General features: G+C 42.6%; 1 protein-coding gene across 1 annotated transcript in view; it reads right to left on the minus strand.

Annotated features, from left to right (window-relative positions):
* DCAF1 (DDB1 and CUL4 associated factor 1) overlaps window positions 1–23,810 on the minus strand; it is a 48,698-nt gene that overhangs the window by 18,127 nt on the left and 6,761 nt on the right. Inside the window, exons 3-18 of the mRNA XM_074550062.1 lie at window positions 19,638–19,714; window positions 19,311–19,384; window positions 18,248–18,361; window positions 16,330–16,467; window positions 15,016–15,519; window positions 13,778–13,879; window positions 12,415–12,573; window positions 10,936–11,115; window positions 9,574–9,783; window positions 8,200–8,369; window positions 6,905–7,029; window positions 4,570–5,830; window positions 3,490–3,688; window positions 2,721–2,803; window positions 1,863–1,947; window positions 270–503 (exon numbers count right to left, since the gene is read on the minus strand). Of these exons, the coding sequence (XP_074406163.1) occupies window positions 270–503; window positions 1,863–1,947; window positions 2,721–2,803; window positions 3,490–3,688; window positions 4,570–5,830; window positions 6,905–7,029; window positions 8,200–8,369; window positions 9,574–9,783; window positions 10,936–11,115; window positions 12,415–12,573; window positions 13,778–13,879; window positions 15,016–15,519; window positions 16,330–16,467; window positions 18,248–18,361; window positions 19,311–19,384; window positions 19,638–19,714 (3,715 nt within the window). The remainder of the gene's footprint in view (window positions 1–269; window positions 504–1,862; window positions 1,948–2,720; window positions 2,804–3,489; window positions 3,689–4,569; window positions 5,831–6,904; window positions 7,030–8,199; window positions 8,370–9,573; window positions 9,784–10,935; window positions 11,116–12,414; window positions 12,574–13,777; window positions 13,880–15,015; window positions 15,520–16,329; window positions 16,468–18,247; window positions 18,362–19,310; window positions 19,385–19,637; window positions 19,715–23,810) is intronic.

Genomic DNA, 23,810 nt, shown 5'->3' on the forward strand with positions numbered 1-23,810 from the left:
AGGTGCTATGGAGTGTTATCAGAGAAGAAAATCTCTTGCTTTCTCTCTGTATTAAGTATTTTCTCCAGACTGCATCAGAGGCAGAATCTAGATTTAAATTAGCTACCTAACAGTCCCTACTCTTCCTTGATTCACAGGTAGAAGCTCCTGTTACCACATAGAACAAGTAGCACAGAAGACCATGAATACAACTCTGCAAACAGCCACTTGCTCATCCATAGCAGTTCTTGAGCTCCCAGTACCAGCAAGCACAGTGGCCCAAAGGATACAATTTCAGTGTTGACAATGACCTCCAGCCCATTGGGATGGAAAACACCACTGATAGTCATGTTGAATTTGTCAAACTTGTGGATGGCTTGTGCTGATCTGACATCCCAGAGGACACCATCATTTAGGACAAGGTCATCAGTGGGGTTAAAGGTGGCACAGTTCTTCTTGTAGTTGTTGGCAAGATCTGGGTTAAACAGAGTCAATAGCTTGTTGCCAGTCTGAATATCATAGATCTTTTAGATTAAAAAGAAAAAGAAAGATTAGTCACAATTTGTAATATACCTGTGCCTAAAATCTTCCCATTCCCCTTCCTATACTGCTTACAGAACCACCCCATTCTCCATTTCATTTTTCCATTTCAAGTGACAGCACTCCATCAATAACCTTTCCTACCAGCCCTTGAATAGTTTTTCACAGCTGGAACCAAGCCCCACAGCAAGTTTTGGCCAGTGCTTGGCTTACTGCAGGTTCACTGACACATTTCACTACAATCAGGATGAGTTCCAAATAAAATAACCTCACTATGAGGAGTGGACTGGGAAGCTGCAATCACAAGGTACCACTTAGCCAGAAACTATTTCAGAAATGGAAATGGTTTCAGAGCAGATGGTATTTACAAACATTAAAACTCCAAAGCACACAGTGAGGGGAAAAAAGCCAGAAACTATAGAAAATGAGTTAAAATTCCTGGCATTTACATAGAAAAGCAAATTTGAGCTTTGGCACAAGAAACTTTTGGAATATAAAAAGGCCTTTAAACTAGTACAAAGGGTTTGTGATCATGTCCTCAGATAAATCTGATCTGTAACATCCCTCAGAGCCTAGCTCTTGTTCAAACTTACAGAGGAAAATATTCTCTAGAACTGGAAAACAAATCCATTTACCAGATAAACACAATAAACAAATTTCTAGCTAAATCCAAGTTAAAACTGGGCAGGAATAGAGAGTTTAATTAAACAAATCAGAGTAACATGTGAAATTATAAATAATTTGAATAAGTTAGATTTCATGGAAAATTTTTATGCAAATTTTCTTTTAAGAGAGACAGGGCCTAAACAAATGCAAATTAGCACTGCAAAGCAGCAGAAGGTCTCTGAAGTCTTGTCTGTCCACCTTGCAGGAATTCATGCAAAGCACTACAATACTCTCTGAAGATACAGCACTAAAGTTAAATTACCCAAAAGTAGGCTGCAAATTTGTGGGGGGCAAAAGGAGGACATTTCTAATAGGTCATTTCCACAGCTGTTAACTGAGCTACTGTTTACAGTGGAACTTTATTATTATTACTAAAGAGCAACACTAAGAAAGCAACTTCAGAGGAAAAAAAAATTCCTGCATGATCTCTCTCAAATGAATAAAACAAAGCAGACTCTAAAATTGCCCAGGATCCTTGCCCAGAGGCAAAACACTGCTTGTGATGGTCAAGTTTATACCCTCAGGAACAAGGAGAAGTTACTTGACACTTTCAAAGCTTTCCTCTGAAGCTCATCAGCTACACAGAGCATCAAAGCACTCACATCAATTAACAGCCATCCTATGGAGAATTACATTTCTGCCAGAGCTTCACAGCCATGAGCTGTCCTGGTACTTACATGTGCAATGTCTCCCTTTGTGCCAATGACCCTGTCCTGAGAGTGCTTGCTGAACTCCACATAGTGGTCATCAGGGAAGGAATGCCTGCAGATACAGCCAGTAAAGAAGTCAAGGAATTGCAGATTCTACATGACCCAAACAACCCCTCCAACATCTCCAGCACAAGTTTCAACAATAGAGAAAAGATGTAGAAAACCCTCTCCTTTACCACTGGTCACATCATACTGCAGTAGCAAATTCAGATCTGCCATCAACAGAGCCTGCCACAAATGTTACACTTTGGAGAAGGCAGCAGTGAATTATGGACATTGACATGTGCACCTTAGGGAGTCAAACCTTTCCTCTGAAGAAAAGCCTGACCCCATGCAGGTTACACCAAAACAGTTGTTTGCAACTAAAGTAGACAACAAGCAAACCTTTAAAAATGAAGAGTTTTCCACCCTCATTTTTATGGGAAGGAACAGCTGTAAATACTGCAATAGATTTTAAAGTTTGCAGTCCAGGTCTGACAATTTCACCATGCAAACCACCATGCTAGTCAAATTCTGAACCCGATACAGAAAGATCACCAAGGTAATTTACAAACATGAGAATAAAAAACCAAAAATGTTTCTTTGCCTTCAGGATTAACAGTGACTTTAGCGATATATCTTGTATGAAACAGGACTTCAGGTAGAACTTAGAATTTGCTCTCTACCAAATAAAATAGGGAAATTACCAACACAGGAAAGGGATCACATTTTATTTTTCACAAGAGGTATTTTGAAGTCTGTGCTATTCTGTTTTAGAGTTTATTCCTGCATCAAATGATTCTTTCAACTGCAGCACACCCCACAACTGAATCAGAGTGTACCTACTTCATGTCAAAGACAGACTTCATTCCCCACAATGCAGACAGAGGCTGGCTCCATGTAGCAGATGTCAGCAATAAAGATCCATCCTGAGTTTCCAGACAGGTGCAGAGGAAAGGAAAAGAACACCAGGGAAAACAGAGGTTATCATTTTACCTGTACACTTTTAACTTACAAGATCAATTTGGAAACTGCAGAGCAGACACTTTTGTGCTTAATACTACTCCTATAGGAATAAAATCCAAGTATCTAACACTGTGTATAACGAAGAGCCCAAAGTAGACAAACTTTACATGTAACAAAAGGAACAATCTATGATATTAATAGCAGATAAAATCAGGATAATCCATGGCTGAATTCCGATGCCCTGTGAGGGGAGTCCATTCTGCTTATACATCTTTTCTTTCTTCCTAGAATGATCTCCTGTAAGGTTTCTTTCTCCAGCAAAGATATATAAACTCTGATATCTTATCTCACACATAAATAAATGTGTAATAGTCAGTTTAAGCATTTTTCCACTTGCAGACATATATATTAATTTCTTAAGAAAGCACACAGCCACTGTGTATCTTCTTTATTATCTTGGGAAGAAAAAACCCTAAATGTAGAACTCGGAAGAGTGACAACATGCAACTAAGATAAGTACTTCATCAACAGGCACTGCAGGCCAGCCAGTGGGTGCACTTCAGATGTACAAACCCAGATGGGCCCAAAACATGCCAGGGCTCAGGCAGTGAGAAGTGCTAAAGATCAGAACAGCCCTGTGGCTCCTTACCCGGGATGGCTCAAGGTGCGTGATGGCAGAGTTATGGCAGTTGTAACTGGCCTCCTCCTGCCCACTGAACACATTATAGAGCTTCAGCTGCCCCGTGCAAGTACCCAGCATTAGGAATCGTTCTCTTGCAGAAAATGCACAACAGGTAAAGCCACTCTCATCCTCATTTGCTTCCCTGAACACAGAAATTGGACGGAACCTAGAGAAGGCAAAAACATACGGGTAACCCAAAGGAGAGAAGCAAAACTGAAATGCTGTGTGATATTAAATAAAGCTCTTAAAGATTACACAGGTACAAGCTATAACTTTCTCTAGAGTAAGCCAAGTATCAGTTTGAAGACTAGTGCATGAGTATTACAACAGTGTTTGCAGTCTTTCAAGGTTTGTTTTCCACTGGTACTTCTGTTAAAGCACATCATTAAGCTGAAGCACTTGGACTCTATCTTCAAAGCTGGATTGATGGAAAACTTGTAAGGTCAACACCTGAGTCAATACAGAGAGCTAGCAAAAAAATTCCTAACAGTTCTGAAACACTTAGCACAAGAGGATGTCACATGAGCTAAAAAACATCCTGGCATCATAACTTCCCCCAGTGACACTGCTTTCACTGTGAAGACGCCCTCATGAACGTGTCACCTTTGTTTTAATAAACTTTACATCACCTTCCAGTTTAACCTCAGGAAAGGCCACTGGTGGTGCTGGTGATTCAGCTGCAAGAACAAAATACAGACTTCACTGTCCTGCATCTGTCAGCCAACCATCCTCAAGGTTACGTTACATTCTCATAGAGTTGGTGCTGCATACTCACCTTCCAAAGGAGAACAAAGAGCTACCAGCTTCATTAGTCAATGTTGCTACTGAAAATAAAGTGTGCTTTGTGTACTAAGGATCAGCACTGAGGACAAGACAAAGAGAACGACTACTAAAAATGCCTTTCAAGGATCTCTCACTGTCACTGTGAATGAAAATTCTTTTGTCTCTAAGGATACTCCACCGTGGGACTGCACAGCCTGAATCCAGGTAAGGCTTTTGGCACAGGGTACATCCTGAGAGAGATCACAACATAGTTTTCTTCCTTACCTGCTAAATATAAGGTGTCTATCAAAGCAGCCACCATCCACCCCTCCGTACTTCGGAAAGGCCGCCCTGCGGGTCAGCCGTGAGGTAAAGTTAGTGGGCGCCTGGCGCCTCTGTTTTGGCTCAGGACACTGGTGGGGAGTAAAGAGAGAGAAAGGGGGACAGGTGGCAACAGGGTTCTTGCAGCGGGCGTGCTGCTCCCTAAGGTACTCTGTGATTATACTGTCCAGCGTGGGTGGGGAAGGAAGGTGTCTGTCCAGCTGCTTTTTGATAGCTGGGCTCTGGCTGTAGGCGCCATGGTCCGATTTTTGTCGCAACACTCTGATTTTCCTGCCGTTGCAGGGAGACGGCCTCTCCCTGACAAAGCTAATCCTGCCAATCAGAGGAGAGCTGCTGGCGTAAGAAGGGCCTGGAAGGGCAGGTGGACCTTGGGATGCAGACGGCCTTGCCTGAGCATGGACAGAGGTGGCAGTGGAACCTACAGCAGTGTGGCTACCCAAACGGGCCGAGATGCCGTTAGCTATGCGAGGAGTGCGAGGCAGAGTCACCGGAGAGGCAGCGGCTGCAACAGGGGTGAAGGCAGAAGAGTGGGATGCTGCAGTCATGGGCAGGTCAGCCTCTTTCGTGAGGACAGACGCCGTTTCCCCAAGGCCCTTAGAGATGAGGTGGTTCCGAATCAGCAGCAGCAGCTCCTTCTCAGGAAAAGTGATCCTGGACTGGGCCACCACGTCGGCCTTCTGCAGGCGCGCCAGCGAGACGTCGGTGCCGATGAGCAGCGGCTTACCCGAGACGCGCTCGATCAGCTCGGCCGCGTACTTGCAGAACTTGACGTGCTCGCTGCGCTTGTCCTGCAGCACCGGCTCCTTCATCAGCTGCTGGATCTGGCAGCTGCTGAACAGGGGCAGCTTGCTGATGATCTGCCGGACGGTGCTGCTGCGCGACAGCCCCACCAGGGCTTTGCAGGCCAGGGCCCGGATCTGATCGGCGTCAGTGATCGGCATCTTCACGGACAGCAGCGACAGCAGCACCTTGATGCCGTTGTTGGACTGCACCACATTCCACATCTTGGCCAACGTGTGCTCGCTGCTCTTGGGGGCCTGAGGGAGCTTTCGGCGAGGAGTCCCAGAGATGAATTTCCCGATGCTGGAGATCCGGTTATCTGGGCCGCACACGCAATTGATGATGATCTGAAGGGCTGATTTCTGAATCTCAGCATCATGGATGAAAAACTCACCCTCAGCAACCCCAAGGATGATACTAATACCTAGTGAGGGAAAGAAACAGGTTCTTTATTACTCTAACATGTATCTCACACAAGTTGATCCGACAAGTAAAGGAGTCTTCCAGTGAATTTGAAGAAAACAGGTACTTCCCTTAATTCCAGAAATTCCTGAAGTTCTGTTAACTAGTCTAAGACATATTCTTCTACCTCCCTAGCAAAATATTCTCCTGCCCTGCTGGTACTCCACCTCATCATCAGTACGTAGTGTCACACAAACTCTTAGATGTGGTGATCAAGCACAGGCCAGTATCTGGACAGAGCAAGATGCACAGACATGCTCTGATTCCTACTGCATAGAGCAACCCCTGTACAAACACCAACAAAGTAAATACTAAGAGGAAGGAAGGGGACCAAGTCATTGAGGACAAAATAATCATATCACAAGTTCCAAAAGGAATCAGGCAAAAAAAACACTTTAGGGCGACTATTTTCCCCCACAGAATTCCTGTTAGTTTCATATCTGCTTCAGAATAACAAAACCCTCACAGAATTGCTGTTTGCCTAGGATGTTCTGTGCAAAAGGAATTGTCTTTTGCCTATATCTAGTATTGCGTCTGCCTTTATTTCTATTTTCTTATAAAGAAAAGTGAGGCTCCAGTTAAAGCAGAAGCCTTGGATCTGATCCAGGCACATCTCAGTCATTTATATGCTGAACCTGGAGGTAAGCAGGTAGAACATAATTCACACAGCAATAATTGTTCCTCTCCCTTACTCCCAGATGTCATATCCTCAGGAGACCTAAATTTCTGACAAACTCAGGAAACCTAATAGTCCCATTACAAAAGTATATTTGCCTCCACCTGTATTTAATGAGCTCTTGAAAACAAGTGCAAGAGAAAGACCTGCCTCTAAATTTGTAACCCAACCTCAGTGCTAATCATGACACAATTTTAGCCACAGTGCACTCTCCCATTTATTTGCATCCTTGACAGTAACTCTGACTACATTAATTACTTTAACCCTTGTCTCACTGCAGGTGAGGAACAGCCAGCCAGAACCCATGTAGCAGGAGACAACTGATAAATGTGTCAGTCATTAGGACCATATTCTGCTTACCCACAGTGGAAACAGTAGACCCAGCTTCATCTAACACATCCACAGGTTCTGCCAGTTGCAACTGGATTTTAGGTACTACAGTCAGGATGGCCAGCACATCCAAGGCATATCGTACCGTGTCATTCCTGGAAGACAGCAACAGATGGACTTCTTAGAATTGCATGTACAGAGTTGTTCCAATAACATAAAATAGTATTCCATTTACTCTGCTCCAAGAAATGGAAGTAAATCAGTCACATCTGCTGCATTTGATGGTGCCTTTTGATTTTAGAATGAAAAGGGCTGGTCTCCATAGAAGGCAGTGCTCACATGCACACCACTGCCTGCAGTCTGCCAGCACTTATCCCACATGGCTCACAGGCTCCTAAAAGCATGGTAATTCCGTATTTATAAAAATAAGAATGTTAGGACTTACTAAAGAAACCATTCTAAATTAAGCTGCTAAATTTAATCTAACTGTACATCTTAGCAGGGAAACAGTGCTATCAAAAATACTCTGTCACCAGTTAACTAGCAAGGAAGTTTATCTTAAGTCAAGGGAAACTGTTCAGCAGTAAACCAGACAACTCTGAGAGTCAAAAAGACACCAACTCAGGCTCCGGCTTAAGGAAGATGCAGGTTTGTGGAAGATGAAAAGGGATGTTCAGCAACAGGTGAGAGAGCAGAAAAATGCAAAAAAGAGGAAATTTTTAACCTGTGTGGAAAGGTAGGAGTTAACCCAGAGAGCAATTAGGAAACAGCTGCAGAAGGAAAGAAACAGGAGAACACAAACTACCCAGGCAGGAGAGTGCAACCTGAGAGTGGGAGGGAGGCAGGGAACTGCAGAAGCAAAAACAGATTTCAAAGGCTTTCAATTTAAGTTAGGCAAGGAGCTCCTGTAGGCAGCAGAAATAAGAAGGGAGTCCTGGCCCACCTCATTCCAGGATTAAGGTATGCCTTGATTTCACCTTCTTCTTGGATCATTTTCTAGGCTTTCTCTTAACAAAAAGGTAAACAAATTTTGACACAGATAGAAAGAGGCACAGAACTGTGATGAAGCTTTTCTGAGAAATCAGTGTCATACTAATCAAAGGCCTGAGGGATTTTGGCTCTTCAGAAATTTCTTGACATCCCTCTCTCTACCTTAAAATTTTAGTCCTGCTTTCCCCAGAGTTAGCTTTGATAAGCACTGTGTGGCCACAGCACAGGCCCTAACAGCATAGCCAGCATGTGCTTGTTTTAAACAATATCAGGGCAGAAAATCTGGAACTGTAATGTCCTGCCTATCAAACAGAGCACTACAGCAAAGAGCTCACCTTGCATAGTACGTCTTCCAGTTGCAGGCAATGGAAATGAGCTGAAGCATGAGCTGGACACAAGACAGCTTGAGAAAAACCTCTGCTGGCTCCCAGTAAAGCTGTGCTGGACCATACTCGATCAGGAACTCCATCATCTCCACAATCTGCTCATGAGTATAGGAGCAGGCCTGCAGGGTCCAAGGGACACCATTAGATCACAAGGGTTACACATTTGCACATCAAATCCCTCCCTGCTGGGATTTAACTGAAAACTGCATCTATAAGATTAGACTACTCTGTGTCTTGCAGATTAAGTATTTACTTTCTGGTTTATTCCCCAGTTATAAAAGAATATAGCAACTGTCACTATAATACACAATAATAAGCTTAAGGATAATATCCTTAAAGTTTTTTTACAGTCTCAGAAAGCTAAGGCAAATTTAAGAAGAAAAGCTATATTAAATTAAAGTTCTACTCTGCTTTTAAGCTACTAATCTAGTAGTTACTACACCATCATTCAATATACATTTATGCTAAAATACTAAAAATGTTGCTAAAAATATTCAATTACAGTTTCTAAGTTTTGACTACAAAGTATACTGAATAAAAAAATAATCCTAGAAAGTCTGCCTTTCAATATTTTTAATTACATGAGAAAGCAACATTTTATATACATTTTTAGTTACAGAAAAAAAGTGATTTCTGCAGAAGCAAAAGCTCCCTTATATTTTCTTACTTCAGTTCCTCCAGAGAACTATCATAAATTAAATCAGGAACCACAGGTGAATGTACTTTCTCAAAACCAGCAGCCCTAAAATCTAGTTTTATAAAAACCTAACAAACAAACAAATCAATAAAACCAGCTTTGCAGGGAGAAATCAGGGAAGAAAAATCATGGCCAAGACTATGATTATTATCTATCTGGATCTCATGGATCATTTCTAAAAACAGTGGTGTTCAAAAGACATTCCAGTTATCATTATCAAATTAAAATTATTTCTGAGTTTTTCAGCATTAAGGACCTCTATACATATACAAATTTTGTTCTTTCAGAGATTCACAGCACAGAAAATACAAATATCAAATACAAACAAATATCTGATATTTGTATCAAATACAAATATCAAAAACAACCTGCCTTTGAGCTTCTGAGAGATGGAAAGGGAACCACAGCACATGAGCAGGAGCCCTCATCAAATGTAATTCAGACAAACCTCTGTATTTCCCTATTACAATGCCATTCCACACGACAGGAAAAAGGTACAAATAAAACAACTGCAGCCTGCCTAGTTATTGCACTGGCTTCAAAGGGATCTGCACATGTCTGCAGCTTGGATTCAACTGAGAAATGCAAGAAGCTGGTGCAAAGCTGAAGCCTGCAGTGCTCCTCACCTTGTAGGGGGGCTGTGGGTGCACCAGGATGCCGCCCTCGGTGCGCTGCAGCGACTGCTTCACCTGCTCCAGTTTGATGGCAAGGTGCGCCTCGAAGTAGCGGCGCAGCGCCATGCACGTGTGCTTCCCTGTCTGCCGGCTGGCAAAGATCTCATCATCGCTCAGCAGGGCTCCTTGGTCTTCCAGGTTTAAGATCTCCAGAGTGCTTATCTTCAGAAAGAAGTTGGGGATGGGAAAAAATGGTTCAGCAGCTCAGTCTTCAGGAAAAAAAGCATCTGCAAGTGTCAGCTGCTCTCACACCAAACACTAACACTGCCTTTGCTGTACAGGACATAGAAGCACACTGAGAGCTGACAAAGGCTGTCTGAACAGAAAAGGGTCTGTGTGGGTAAACAGTCAAAATTGAACCATGCCCTCTCCTTCACTATCCATGAGGACAGAAATCACAGGATCACGGAATGAACTAGGTTGGAAAAGACCTTTGACATCATCAGCTCCAACCTATGACCTAACACCTCCTCATCAACTAAACCATGGCACTGAGTGCCACATCCAGTCTTTTTAAACATGTCCAGAGACACGTTTCCCCTCCCTGGGCAGACAATTCCAGTGCCCAATCACTTTTTCAATGAATTTTTTTCTGATGTCCAACCTAAACATTCCCTGGCACAGCTTAAGACTGTGTCCTCTCATTCTGTCACTCACTGCCTGGGAGATGAGACCGACCCCCACCTGTAGAGAGTGACAAGGTCACCCCTGAGCTCCTTTTTTCCAGGCTAAAGAAGTTACATCAGTGTAGGTCTCGAGGCAGTGTTGTGCTCAGTACTCTTAAGCATAATATGGCTCCACAAGGTGTGCTGGCACCCTGCAGCACTAATGTCCCTGAGTTAGACAGGGCCCGAGCTGCAGGGGTGCACAGTAACACCCTGAAGGCATTGCAGCTTTTCTACATGAACAATGTCTTGAACTTGTGTCCAGAAGGTACCACAGCTCCTGCAGCACACACACAGCCATTCCCCTCCTGGAACAAGGCTGCACTGATCCACATCCAACAGGTGCACATCTACGTGGAGTGGCAACAAACATCTGGACTTCCACTAAGCCACCACTGTTTGAATGAGTATTGCTTAACCCAAAAAAAGCTCCCAAAGTGTATAAAGTCTCTAGACAATAATCATAGCAATAAGCATAATAAAGATAAAAGGATGCATGCAAGTGTTCCTTAGAAAACTCAACCCACCCCTCCATCTCTTGGGAACTCCAAACAAAACCAAACAAAAGAACAAAACTCTACACAGTTGCATTTACAGGGTGCAAAGCATGCCACTAAGCCCCTGTCCCCTAAAGAGCCACAGCCCTTACCAGGTTCACCAGCCGCCGCAGCCCATCGTGCCTGTCAAAGAGCTCCAGCACGGCTCGGAAGGAGAAGCAGATGGAGAAGAACATGGTGGCATGGCAGCAGCCCGAGGCATGGGAGCACTCCATCAGCCACAAGGTGTAGTTCACCACATCTGAAAGCACATTGTGGGGGTGCATGCACACCTGGAAAGCAAAAGAACATTCTGGATGAAGACTTCAAACAGATTGCTTAAGAGATTTGGTCCAAGGAGAATGAAGAGTCTTTGAGAAGCAGAGGACAAGTATCAGCTATTGTCAGCTTGACTTCAGACATCTGACATGAAATAAGAAGTCCCATTTCCAGACTGGTTAAAAAAGCTGCTGGCTAATAAAGACTAATATAGAGTATGATTTGGCAATGTAGGACTAGAAATTGGTTTATTCCCAGAGTAAAGCACAATGAATACAGCAGCCTTAGTGTAGTATGATTCCAGTCCTTCTCCATACCATTTCCACATATCCAAAGAATGCTTTGCTAGAGGCAGACAGGTCTCCACTGAAGAAACACAAATTCTGCTCAGTGAAACCAAGTACCCTATGCTATGTTAAGGTACTACCAAATTCTGGCAGCACTGAAGCTTAGGGGAACTGCAAAGATTGTCAAATCCAAGTCTAAAGCCTGAATTTCTCTGGAAACAGACAACTGAGCTGGTCTTTTCCTGTTCTCAGGCTGTGTCTCCAAGATGTGCAGACCATGCACTCAGAACTGCAATTTTGCATTTGCCTATTTACTTCTACTGAGGAGGAACTGGGAACCCTCTGTCAGGGTCAGTGACACTTCAGTCAGAGGAACTGAAGTGCTGGCACCAGCTGCTGTGTGCCAAGTCAGCAGAGTTTTCCATCTCTTCTCTGCTGGTGTCGGATACACTCAAAGAATACAGTGCTACCAGCTTCAGACCTGAGGTCTGACATGGACTACCTGACAAGTGACTGTACCCTGAAGCTGGCTTCCTCTGAAATCCAAAATGTACCACAGACACCTCCTCTACCTGGTATCTGAATATACTGGGGATAACATCTGGCAGAACATCTGGAACCACGCATGAGGAAAAACAATCTCAGGTGTAGCAGTCCATTGGAACAGACAGGAAAAGAAAGACAAATGAGAATGAAGGAATTTTCTGTTGGGAGTTTTTGAGGGAAAGAGGGAAGAATAGAATGAAAAGGATGATTAAAGTATTAAGACAATGCTGACAAGGTCTTCAGTTAATTCCCTAGGAACTGAAATCCACACCCTTGAAACAAAACACTGTTATTCATATACATACCTTGAAACAATACACTATTATTCATATACCTCCTAAAGCCTCTGCATGTATCAATTAATCATCCATATAAATTTGCTTTTAAGCTTAGAAGATGCTTATTCACTGTTTGAACACAGGTAGAAACACTGAGAAATTATGGGAATGACTGCAGTTACAGTACAAGAACAGCTCTTACCCTCTCCATAGCATCTTGATTGTATGACAAGTAATACAAACACATGGACACTCCTGTGGCTGCCATGGAAGGACGAGGGATCTCCAGCAACTTCTGCACTCCTCCATGAGCAACAAACTCTGTAGCAAACTTGTTGTGCAGCAGCAATGATGCCAAATGCTAAGGAATCATAAAACCAGATTAGACTAGGATTCTTGAAACTGCCATCAGTTCCATCCCCACCCCATAGAAAAACAGACAGCAGAAAAAGTAACTGCTCTGTGCTTTGTGAACCTCACTTCCTCCTCCCATTACATTTAATCCACAATGCAGTATTTATCCCAATAACAAAACCAAAAGAGGCACTACCATTTTTTTTACACATCTTGCAAAAAAAAAAATACTAGAAAAGCAGAGCAACTCAGAAATTATCCAACAGGCCACCTTAAGGTCTTTTTATTGTCTTCAAATTCACTCACTTTCTATTATCACTACTATTTAAACTTCCATTCATATTTTGATTATGACATCTTGCTGACAGAAGGAATTTTACAAAATGAGGTGTAAAGGCAGTTAAAGGGAAGCCTGCAGCTGCACTGAAGTGTACTGCACACTGCTTTTCTGTGTTACCCACACCTTAAGAGGAAACAGTAAGAGCCACTGTACACCCCACTCTACTCCCAGCTGAAGTAACCTACAGCTACTGCAGAACACTGCTCCTTCAAAATAAATTCTCAGGCAAATGACAAAGATACAGAGAGGAAGACTCTGGAGGATCAGAGGCAGAGAAGTTATTGTAAAAGAGGGAAAGAATACACAGAAAAGTTTAACTTGTGCTGCTGCACCGCAGGTTTGGCTTGAATAAGGTTATTTTGTGTGGCTTTTTACCTTGGGGAGGTAACCCTAATGACCACTCATACAAAACTAGTATTTAAACCACTGAGATCAGAGATGTCATGCTGGAGCTTCTGGGAATAAGATGTTTATGCTCCTTACCCCTCAAAAGTGTCCTTTGAGATGGCAGGCAGTAGAATAACTCAGGAATGCCATCTAAGGGCAGCAGGAACACAATCATTTGACAGAAAAAGGAATTTTTATCATCTTCAAATAGGTAGCTGAAAGGTGAACATAATGGCCCTTCCTGCACAATTAAGATCTTTTTATTCCCTCCTTCCTTTCCTGTTTTTTCATTTTAAGTGCTTGACACTTCAAAAACCAAAACTGCCATACATTCAGCTTGAGTGAACACCACTTCCACACTCAGAGAATGCTGCAAGACATCAGCCTAAAGAAGATGAGCGCTTGCCTTTGACACATAGCAAGTATATATTCCATGTTTTTACAATATTTATGGTATATTTTATATATTTTGAAAGAAGCTTACCTTAAGGGCTTCAAAAGTGAGCAGCACATCGTTGGTTCGCTTCAAATCAATGTAGTACATCATCAGCTCCCTTGATCCCAGTTGCATAAAGATGGGTAGCAGCTGAGAAAACAAAAATGGGACACTAGCTGAATGTTTCATGGGAATTACAAGGTCTCTCTTGGTTTATACTCTCTCAAACCCCCAGTTTTCCCCTATTAGCAGATACCTGTTATGAGAGGTCAGAGGTAACCAGCTCCATCCATAGGAAGCAATAAAGGTTAACAGACCTCGTGTATTACATCTGCTGACTGCAGCAAGGTGCATGGCAGCTGCCACACGGAAATCTTAAGACTCTCCTCCAAGTGCAGCTATGGAAGACACAGATACCACCCTGGAGAGAGGCTCCACCTTCCATCTGTGCAAAGACAACTACCCAACAACTGAACAGAAAAAACAGGAGAGCAGGGCAACAGACCAAAACCCTTTGCATCATTCTTTGTAACACCTTTATGCTAGTAATTCCTATTTTTATAGCCTATTATTGCTGGCATATGAAGCAATCCAGTCTGCATGCAGGGTGTTAGGGGGTAATGGTTTCACTGGGTCTCACAGAAACAAGGCACACATGTGCACACACAACATCCACCACAAAGCAAAACTTGTGTTGCTTTGTTCTGTTACTAATTAAGGTAAACCACAAAAAAAAAAAAAAAGAAAAAAAAAAAGAAACACTCTTCAGTAAACCTGACACAGTCACATTATTTTGTCCATTTAAGTACTACCATTTATCAAAAGCATCTGCACAACATAGGCCCTGCCACTTCTCCTCAGAACCACTACAGAGGTTACACAAACCACTTCATTTAGAATTTCAAGTTGATTATTTCCTCAGACTTTTACTTGCAGGACTCTATTATATCCACCATAGGAAACAGGAAATGTCTGCATTTCAAACAAAGCTTCCAAGCACTAAATTTAGCAGGAACGTGGGACAAAATCCACAGGGCCATGCTCCAACTTCCAGACCACACATCTGCTAGGTTCAGGTTTGAGTATTACCCACCAAGTAATATTCAAACTAATGACTTCATCAGTTTAGAAGTCATCAACAACTCAGGAAAAGTCACCAGTCTTAATCATGACAAGAAAAATCAGAGCGTGATAGAGCAGTTCTGCCAATTTCCCCCCACAATTCCACTCAGCTTTGTACAGAGAATTAGAGCACAGAGTGCTTCCTCCCACCTTCATATGCTCACCTCCTGGTACTCCCCCAAGGGAGTCAGGTACTGAAGAATCAGCCTCTGCTCTATGGCAGGAGTCAAAGGGTAAAGCGTGTAATTGGTGCCAATCACCCACGGGGACATTTCTGACCAGCTGCTGTTGGACAGTTCCACAAACATCCGCTCTGGCTCCGAGGTGGAGAAGCCCAGCTTCTGCTTGGCCTTGCGGAAGCCGTCTCTTTCGTGCTGCTTCCCTGATTTGCTTCTTCTCAGTCCCCCATCATCCAGCTTGGCAGCAGAGTTTACTCTGCTGCTGGTCTTATGACTTGAATCGAGATGAAAGGAGATCTCCATATCAGCAGAAACTTCTTCTTGCTCTCCATCTACTGTCATCTCCCCATAATCCATATCCACAGCCTCTTCATCGAGGGGCAGCAGAGGATCTGAGGGCACTTTCCGAGGACTGGGGCGCTTGTTTTCCTGTTTTGTGGTCATTTCAGTGACCTGCAACTCTCGTAGCCGACGGAGCACCAGAGCCACCTGGTTCAGAGAAGCAGCAGCACTCATGAGAATACACTCCTTGCTTTGATCATGCAACTCACCTCAGCCATATTTTTAGTTATCATCATATAACCCCTCCACAACATACAGGGCAGAGTACGTTGTTGTGTACATTTGCCCAGAGACATAACAACTTCAAAGTGACTGAGAGAACTCAAATCCATTTTGCTACAGCAACTCTCATTCTAAAATATCAGCACCATGTCTCCCATGTGAGAAGGAAGTGGCTGGAAAGCCATTAAGAGCAGATGAGCTATAGTGGTGCTAACAGAACCACATACCAGATTGCAGCATCCTTCTACCATCTCTGCCCTGCCTGAAATAAACGTAACATTCCCTTTGGAAGCAGCAGCTTTGGTAAATTGCAGCTCCACAAAACCAAAGGTCATGCTTTTACTTTTAATGTTTAGAAGAGAAGTCATAGCTGTCTCCATGTTGACTCACCTTTCATTTTAAAACCTCTGTCTGGTGGGCAAACCACAATGTGCAATAGTTACAGATGTAGAGCTTCTGAAAGTTGTTCTTTAAGGAAAGTATGAATATGAGCTCATTAAAAAGTATTTGACTTCTTAGGCTTCCATTGGCATTTGGAATACAACTGCTGTTAACAGAATATCAGACTGCATGCTCCAACTCAGGCAGGAAAGGATGGAAACCATGACCCTTACAGACAGTACTACAACCACTGTAAGACTCATATATTAACCCATGAATGTGAGCTCCCCATAAATAAAAATTATAAAGAGGTAACTGTACTCCACAAAGGGAAAGTGACTGAGAGATCATTACCAACTGGGAGTTCTCATCCCTGTAATTTGCAGCAATATCCTGGTTTTCCATAGCTCCTCCCAACAGTCCTGTTGCATATGTCCTTAGTGGCTGATCAGCCTCTCGTGCCCATTTAAAGAGATTTTCAACTATGCCTTCCTAGAAGGGAGAAAACAAGAAACCAGTTCTAACAGTTACATTTCATCTTTAACTTCTCAGTCACAGTGAAAGCATCTTTTGGGAAGAATTCTCTCTTATTGCAGTAATGACCAGGCTGGATTTCCCACCAAGCATGGAATGAATAAAAATACCTGCTGCGACCAAAAAAACCCTCCCCCAAAACAAAACAAAAAAAAAGCAAAAAAAAAAGAAAAAAAAAACCAAAAAAACAACATACAAAAAGACCCCCCATCCCTAAATCTTTAAGTGGCATGAAGCTATGCCCAGGCATCAGATACCTGGATCTGCACAAATCCAAAAAGTGGCCAGTGAAGGTATTTCCTAGGAGGCAGCAAAACACTACAGGTATGAATCAGTCCAAACAAACAAGCCCAAAGTTCTGGTCAGTTTCACTAATAAAAATCTCCAGCAATTTAGCAAACTTCAAATAAGCTGTGTTGAACTTATATCAAATAAAATGAAATTTGGCCAAATTTAAAACAGACAATTAGAAAGACAACGGTTTGGAATGAAAGATCAATTCGCTTCCTCTAAATTGCCACTGGATTTAGAAACATCAACAACAATTATTGTGACAGAAATCTTGCACATAATTTGAATTACAGGTACAATACAATAGAAGATCAGTGAAAAGTAATAATGAAGAGACACATTTTAACAGGAACTCTCAGCTCACAGATTTTTATTGCCTGTTATATACTTAAAGACAATTGCATTATTATTGCTCTTACGTAATCAAAAAAAAAAAAAAGGTCTAACTGATGAGCTGTGAAATCCCTTGGTCGCTAGAGGGCCTCTTTGTGACAAGAACAACACCCTCTTCCCAAAGCCTCCTATATACAGGAGCCCTAAGTGCCAGAACAGAGCTCTAGATGTTCTCAAGTCAAAAGGAAAAAAGTCCCTCAGTGCAAAACTTAATTTCATTTCAGTTTACAGAAAGCTTTTATCTCTGGAAATAGCTATATTCTCCTCAAATGGGGAATTACTGTTTTGGTTTTAAATTGTTTTTTGATCAAGGCTTCCCAGCCTCAGCTTTTGGACAGATCACAAAGAGCTCAAATTAAATTAAATCTTTCACAAAGGGAGCACATTATTATCTTTTATTACGCTTTAGAATTCATCTGCATATTTCCAATAGTAGAGAAATTAATTTAGAACTTTTACATACAGCACTGCCTCATTTCCAAGCTTCAGAAAAATATTAATTCTTACAGACAAGGAAACTGTGGCTTGAGTGAAATTCACTTTCTCCTCACTTTCCACTCTGTGTGCATTCCTTCAGAACAACTCATCTGTCAACACGTGAAGTCTGACTCAGCTGTCTATCACAGCTCCAGATAATGCCCACAAAGCTTGTGGATTTTAGACTGCTTAGTTAAAGTATGACTTGCTTATCACTTAGCTCTAGGAAAGCTATTGCTCTGCCAGAGCTGGGGATTACTGGGCAAGTCCTCCATGTTCTGCACAGCCTGCTCCATTCACAGGCCTGTAAAGCAACAATTCCCAAAACATTACATTAAATTCCAGCTCCTCTGTTTCAGTCAGTCACACCACATTTTAAAAAGCTATGAAATACCCAAGACTTGATTAATTGAACAAGCCAAGAGCAAAAAGCCCCAGACCATCAGTGAGACTGAACAGATTGGCTCCCAGACACAGGATTTCAATACAGCTTTTTACTGGCTTCTCCTTTGGGAAGTGTTGTTGGAGTACAAATAAAGCAAGCTTAAAACCCTTTAAGCTTTAGTGCAGGTGATACCTTTTCCTGGAAGACAACAGCAGTTTCCAGTCCCGGCATGATGTCCAGCAGGAGTCTGCAGGCAGCAGTGTTTAGTGGAGGTTCTCTGCTTGTCATCACATAAGCATTCACTAGCTGGAGAAGATCAGGAACAGCACAGGTTTGAAATTCAACTCTGACCAAACCCAGAGCAGTGAAAGCCTTACAGCTCCCATGGCAGGAAAATAATAAAGTAAGGAATGTCATTCTAAGCCCTGCATCTCAACATGACCAGCCTTTAGCCTGCTCCCTCAGTGCCTTAGAAGTCAAAACTACTTCTCAGAGAAGCAGAGAGCCTCTGATCTGCTGTTTACTGACTAAATATCTATCTTGAACTGATCTGTAAAGACAAGTGCCTTGAAAAACTGTAACAGTACAAACATTAAAAGGCAATGAAAAAAATTAACATAAGAAATTGCACATTTTTAACTGCACGTGTATTTCCTTATCACTTGCAGTTTCACAGAGAGAGACATGCAAGCAATCTGTCAGAATCCTTCCAGCAATGTGTACTGATATAGGTGTTTGCAGGCATGCAAAGGTCACAAAATTCTAGCTATTAAGTCATGTTAGAGTTTAGCAATGCAAGTGGAAAGGCAGACTCTTGCCTCCTGATTCTCTGCCTGAGTCTCCTAGAGCTGACATGCTCTTCTGTTCCTGCAGGCAGCCCAGTAGTTCCAAGCACTCAGAAACAAGGCACTGGAATTAGTGGCATTATCTTCATTATAGAAAGAAATTATGTTTTCGGACTTTCATTAAAGAAGCCCCATTTTCTTTAAAGAGATTGATACACCTTGAAAACAACTAATTCAGTTGTTGCTACGCACATTCCAACAGCTCATGAACTCCCCTTTATCTGAGTGACTCTAATAGTGGCAAAAGAGGTGCTCTTAAACCCATCTTAAAATCCAGTATTATGGAAAAAAGAATTCTGACACCACTAAAATAAATATTAAACAACTAACAAGGCCAACCAGCAGAGAGGAAATAAAAGCAGTAAGGTGGTGTGAAGAGCTGGCAGAGAAAGTTCTCAGAGCAAACCTACCGCATTCATGAAATCATCATTCTTGAAGAGTATCCTCAGTAAGTGACCAAGCATGCACTCGGGGTCTGCCCGACCTGTGGGACAAACAGGAACACAGGAAAACACTCAGCACTCACCTTCCTACCTCAACATGCCAACATTAATACTGAACTGCTACCTTCAAACTGCCTGGGGATGCTCCAGAGTCAGCACTACAGAGCACAACTCCCCAGTGAAAAGCAGTCAGACCTCGATCAGAGTTGGCACATCCAGGCTAGAAGCTGTTTACTTTTGAACAGAGCTACCAGTAAGCACTGGGGCACAGCTGGGGCTGCCAGGACACCTTACCTGGGTGTCGGTCATCGAACGGGTCAGGGTCCCCTTTGCGGTACTCTTCAGTCTCCTTCTCGATCAGCTCGGACATCCTGCAGCAGGAACAGCACAAAGTGAGCAGCACTCACACTGCTGCAGCACAGCTCCTCAGTCACACACCTGGCAGAGCCCTGCAAACCAGCCCAGCAGCTCTCACCAGTGTTCAGTGCCACCAGAGGATTTCTGACTGGCCACAACAGGGGGGAGAGAAAACACTGGCCCCTACTATCTCATCTCATTTTTAGCTCCAAAATGCACTGAACCCATAGTGACACCCCAGAGACGCATCAACTTTGACACTCTGAAGGGCCAACACCTTTTATTTACTCATGTTAGACTCCTTGTGGTGTTCTACACACAGTGTAGAGAACTAGAGCCAATAAAGGGCTTGAGCAGTACCTCCTACCACCACAGAGTCTTTCTTTTGCAGCAGAGCAAGTCCTGAGCAGGCAACTTATTCCTTCCCTTTGCTCAGTCTGTGCAGGGGCAGCTGTTCAAACTGCCTGCACAGTTTTTTGTTATTCTGCACATTAAAATTCAATTGTGTTGCAGAATTAAATATAAATATTAATATTTAATAAATATTAAATAGTTTTATTAAGTGCTGTGTAACCTCTATTCAGTTATCAACTTTTTACCATGCGTCAACTACCACCACGGATAAGACAAGGAGAAACTCAGCCAGCTCCCTGCTCACAGATCCTCAAAATACATTAAATGCTCCTCTCTATCAAAAAAACAAAATTGAGTTGTTTTGGTGGTATGCCCCCCCCCTAAACTTAGAAGCAGCCTTAGCAGACATAAGAAATCCTACACTCTAACTCATTTAGAATGAGCAGTAAGAGAATTAATTATTATTATTATTATTATTATTTACACAAAATCAAGAAGAGGAAAATTATCTCATGGTCAAGGAATAAATAATTCCATAGTCATTCATTGACCTTCTCCATGCAGTTTGAGGTGAGATAAAGAGCACTCAATTCAACTGAAAAAACATTAGAAAATTAAATCTCATTTCCTTGGTATAAGACATGATTCCTTCCCCTCTACAGAGGTTCAGAGTGGGAGGCAGCATCTATGTGCAGCACAGCATTTTAAAACAAGGTCTTAATATCTCACAGTACTTATCTAGGCAGAGTTTATCACAGGGGAGGGAAAACTGCTGGAAGGCTGCAGTAATCCCTGGAAAAATATTTGTCTTTCACAGAGGATTTCCCTTACAGAACATTGCTGACTTCTATTCCGTGTCTGTTACTTTCCAGAAAACACCCAGTGCTCCCAGGCATGACTAGAGGCAAAAATGTTCTTAGTCCTGCCTCTGTGAGCTACACTGACTTGCCAGTGTGACAGAGGATGACTCCTGCCAGATTCCAGGAACAGCAAATTAGCTCATTGGGAATGAGCAGAGAACTTTCTTGCTTGCCTTTGATCTAACAATTATCTTTCAACAAGCTGTTGATCTTGTGGGGTTCCAATATTTACTTTTATAAGCCTGATTGTGAAAGGATGCAAATTGTGTCCCTTGTTAATAATAGGTGGCACAGCTTGAGCTCTCAAGAAATTCTGGCACAAGCAAGTCACTTAAATACTGCACTGCCAGCTCCTCATTTTTTTCCATGAGAACTAATAGCTTGAGGGATGTCTGCTGACAGAAAACTCAGACAAATGGGGAGCTGGGAAGCAGCACTCTCGCCTTGTCAGGTCTTTTGAGGTGATAATTAGCATTTTGGTGATGTGCCAGGAAGGACAGACAAGCAGCATGGAAAGTGAGCACAACGCTCTGGCCAGTGCATCCTGTCTGGGTAGGCAGCCAAGCAGCGAGCCAGCTCCCAGTGCTTCCAGGGACAACAACATTATCACAGGCTCAAAGCAAGACAAATGTGAATCACTAATTATGGAGGCTTTTGAAACAATTATTCACAACTGTTTGACCAAAATTAGAAAAAAAAAAAAAAACAAAAAACCCCACACAAACATTGCCTCTTTGAAATTTACTTTCAAAAATGAAAAAAGGAGTAAAATCAAGCTTGCTTACAATGCCCTTCTTTTAACTAACACATACAAAGGTGGTTTGTGACTTGACTTAGATAAATCTATCTAGATCCAACAGCTTTGGCAATTCTCAATTGAAGCAACCGAGTGTCAAATAACTACCAAAGCTCATTTCTGCCTTCTAACATAGGCACCTGGTATACAGGGCTGTGACAAAACACAATTCACAAAACCACAGAACTTTTATTCAAGTTTCAAGATTTCCTTCATTCACTTGGCATTATACTGGTTCTGCAGCCACTTCCAAGTCTGCAGACAAGATGTAGGATTTACACTGAGCCTTTTACTTCTATTTTTTTTTCCTCTTTACAACTGTGTTTGGAAAGCTAGTCAGATCCTCATTTCCACTTGCCACAAACTGAGCTCACCTTGGGAGCAGGGGTATACAGAAAAGTTTGTCAACTCTGCAAGGCCCCCAGTGATCCAGATGGAACAACAAAGCCACCCTAATCCTGCTTTGTGTCATCACCTGGCATTAATGACCAACCTGAGCCTTTACAGCAGATTGCCAGAGCATAAGGTGCTCTAGGATCCCACACCACAATACAGCTGGTTTGTGGAGATGAAGTTACAATGTTAAACTGCTGATTTATTCCCTTGATGAAGGAGGCTCCTGGGACACAATAAATTATCTGAGTCTCACAATTTGCCTGATTGGCTGAACATGACTTGCATCCAATCTATGAAGTAAGACTATTACAGTATCATTTCAATTTACAGCAGTTTTGAAAACCATGTATGTTACATATCTGATTTTTGCTGATAGGCTTTCCAAGCAATTTCTTCAGTCCATACCTTCTAACACTCAAATGTCTGTAAATCCATCTTTTTGGAAGTGGCAGCTCAGCTGTGGTGTGTAACTGGTGCTGTAACTGTTGCTGTCCTTGTCCTGTTACTGCACTCCCCCCTGTGCTGCCTCAGCATCACATTCAACAGACCCCCATCCACACAGGGAAGTTTTCTTTCATTTGGCTCACAAGGAGGAAGGAAGTAGAGAAATATCACTCACCAACAAGTATGACCACAGCTTCCTCTGCCCTAAGACCAAACCAATATGCAAGGGCATTGCTCTGCCTCAGGACATTGGCACTGCAAGCTCCACTTGGTGAGGATTCCTCAGGAGCATCTCTAGCAGCAACTCTAAATATCTAAATAGCTAAAACTCTCTCCTACAAACAGAAACATGGCTCTCATTGATAACTGAAGCACTGTAAATCTAATTTCTGATTTTAACTTCTGGTGAAATCGCCAGCTACCTTAAATAAATCTGTACTATCTCCACTAAAGCAAAAATACCCAAGCCTTCACCATTCATAACCACTCTGCCTGCTGCACAGAAACCTTGAGAACCAACAAAGTTATCAGACTTGTCTGAGCATAAATAATACAGGGAGCTCCAGGAGCTGAGAGGGAGCAAGAAGTGCCAGACTGCTATAAGCACAAAAAAATACATGTTTAGTTCAAATGTCTTTAAATTTCTTCAAACACAGTAAATTTCTGGTTATGCCCACAAGAAAAAGCCTTGAAATAGCACAGATTTCCTTCAGACAACACAGTGAGATACACCAAAACCAGTCTCATGATTTTCAAGAGACCCACTAATTTTCAAGTGTTTAGGGCTAGCTTTCTGTTGCTCATCTCCTCCTCCTATGCTGCTATTTTTAAAATGCAGTAAGAACAGCAAAGAAGTTGTGCCCAGTGGGTGAGGCACAGCACAGACCTGAGCAAAGAACCTCCAGCAGATTCCTGTTACTTTAGCCAGTGCCAGCTCCAGCTCTGTGCACTGACTTGTCTGACCCAACAAGGCAGAAGAGACACCTGGACTGCTCCTGAACTGCAGAGCAGCTGAGTCCTGCACACGTGAGGCAGGCCATGGATCTGCCAGCACAGCTGGGAGGAACTGGGGCAACTTCTGCAAATCTCCCCTTAAAGCAGGAGTAATGTCAGTCTACCCAAATGAAGCCTGGCTTGGGAAAACACAAATGCAACTGATCATTCAAATCTTTCTTTTGTACTAGATACTGCCTTATAAGGAATGGTGTTACCTAAACAGCCCCAAATAATTTACTGGACCAGGGCATTTTTCTCACAACA

This window comes from Zonotrichia albicollis, chromosome 12 (genome assembly GCF_047830755.1).
Source record: "Zonotrichia albicollis isolate bZonAlb1 chromosome 12, bZonAlb1.hap1, whole genome shotgun sequence".
NCBI classification, from domain to species: Eukaryota; Metazoa; Chordata; class Aves; order Passeriformes; family Passerellidae; genus Zonotrichia; species Zonotrichia albicollis.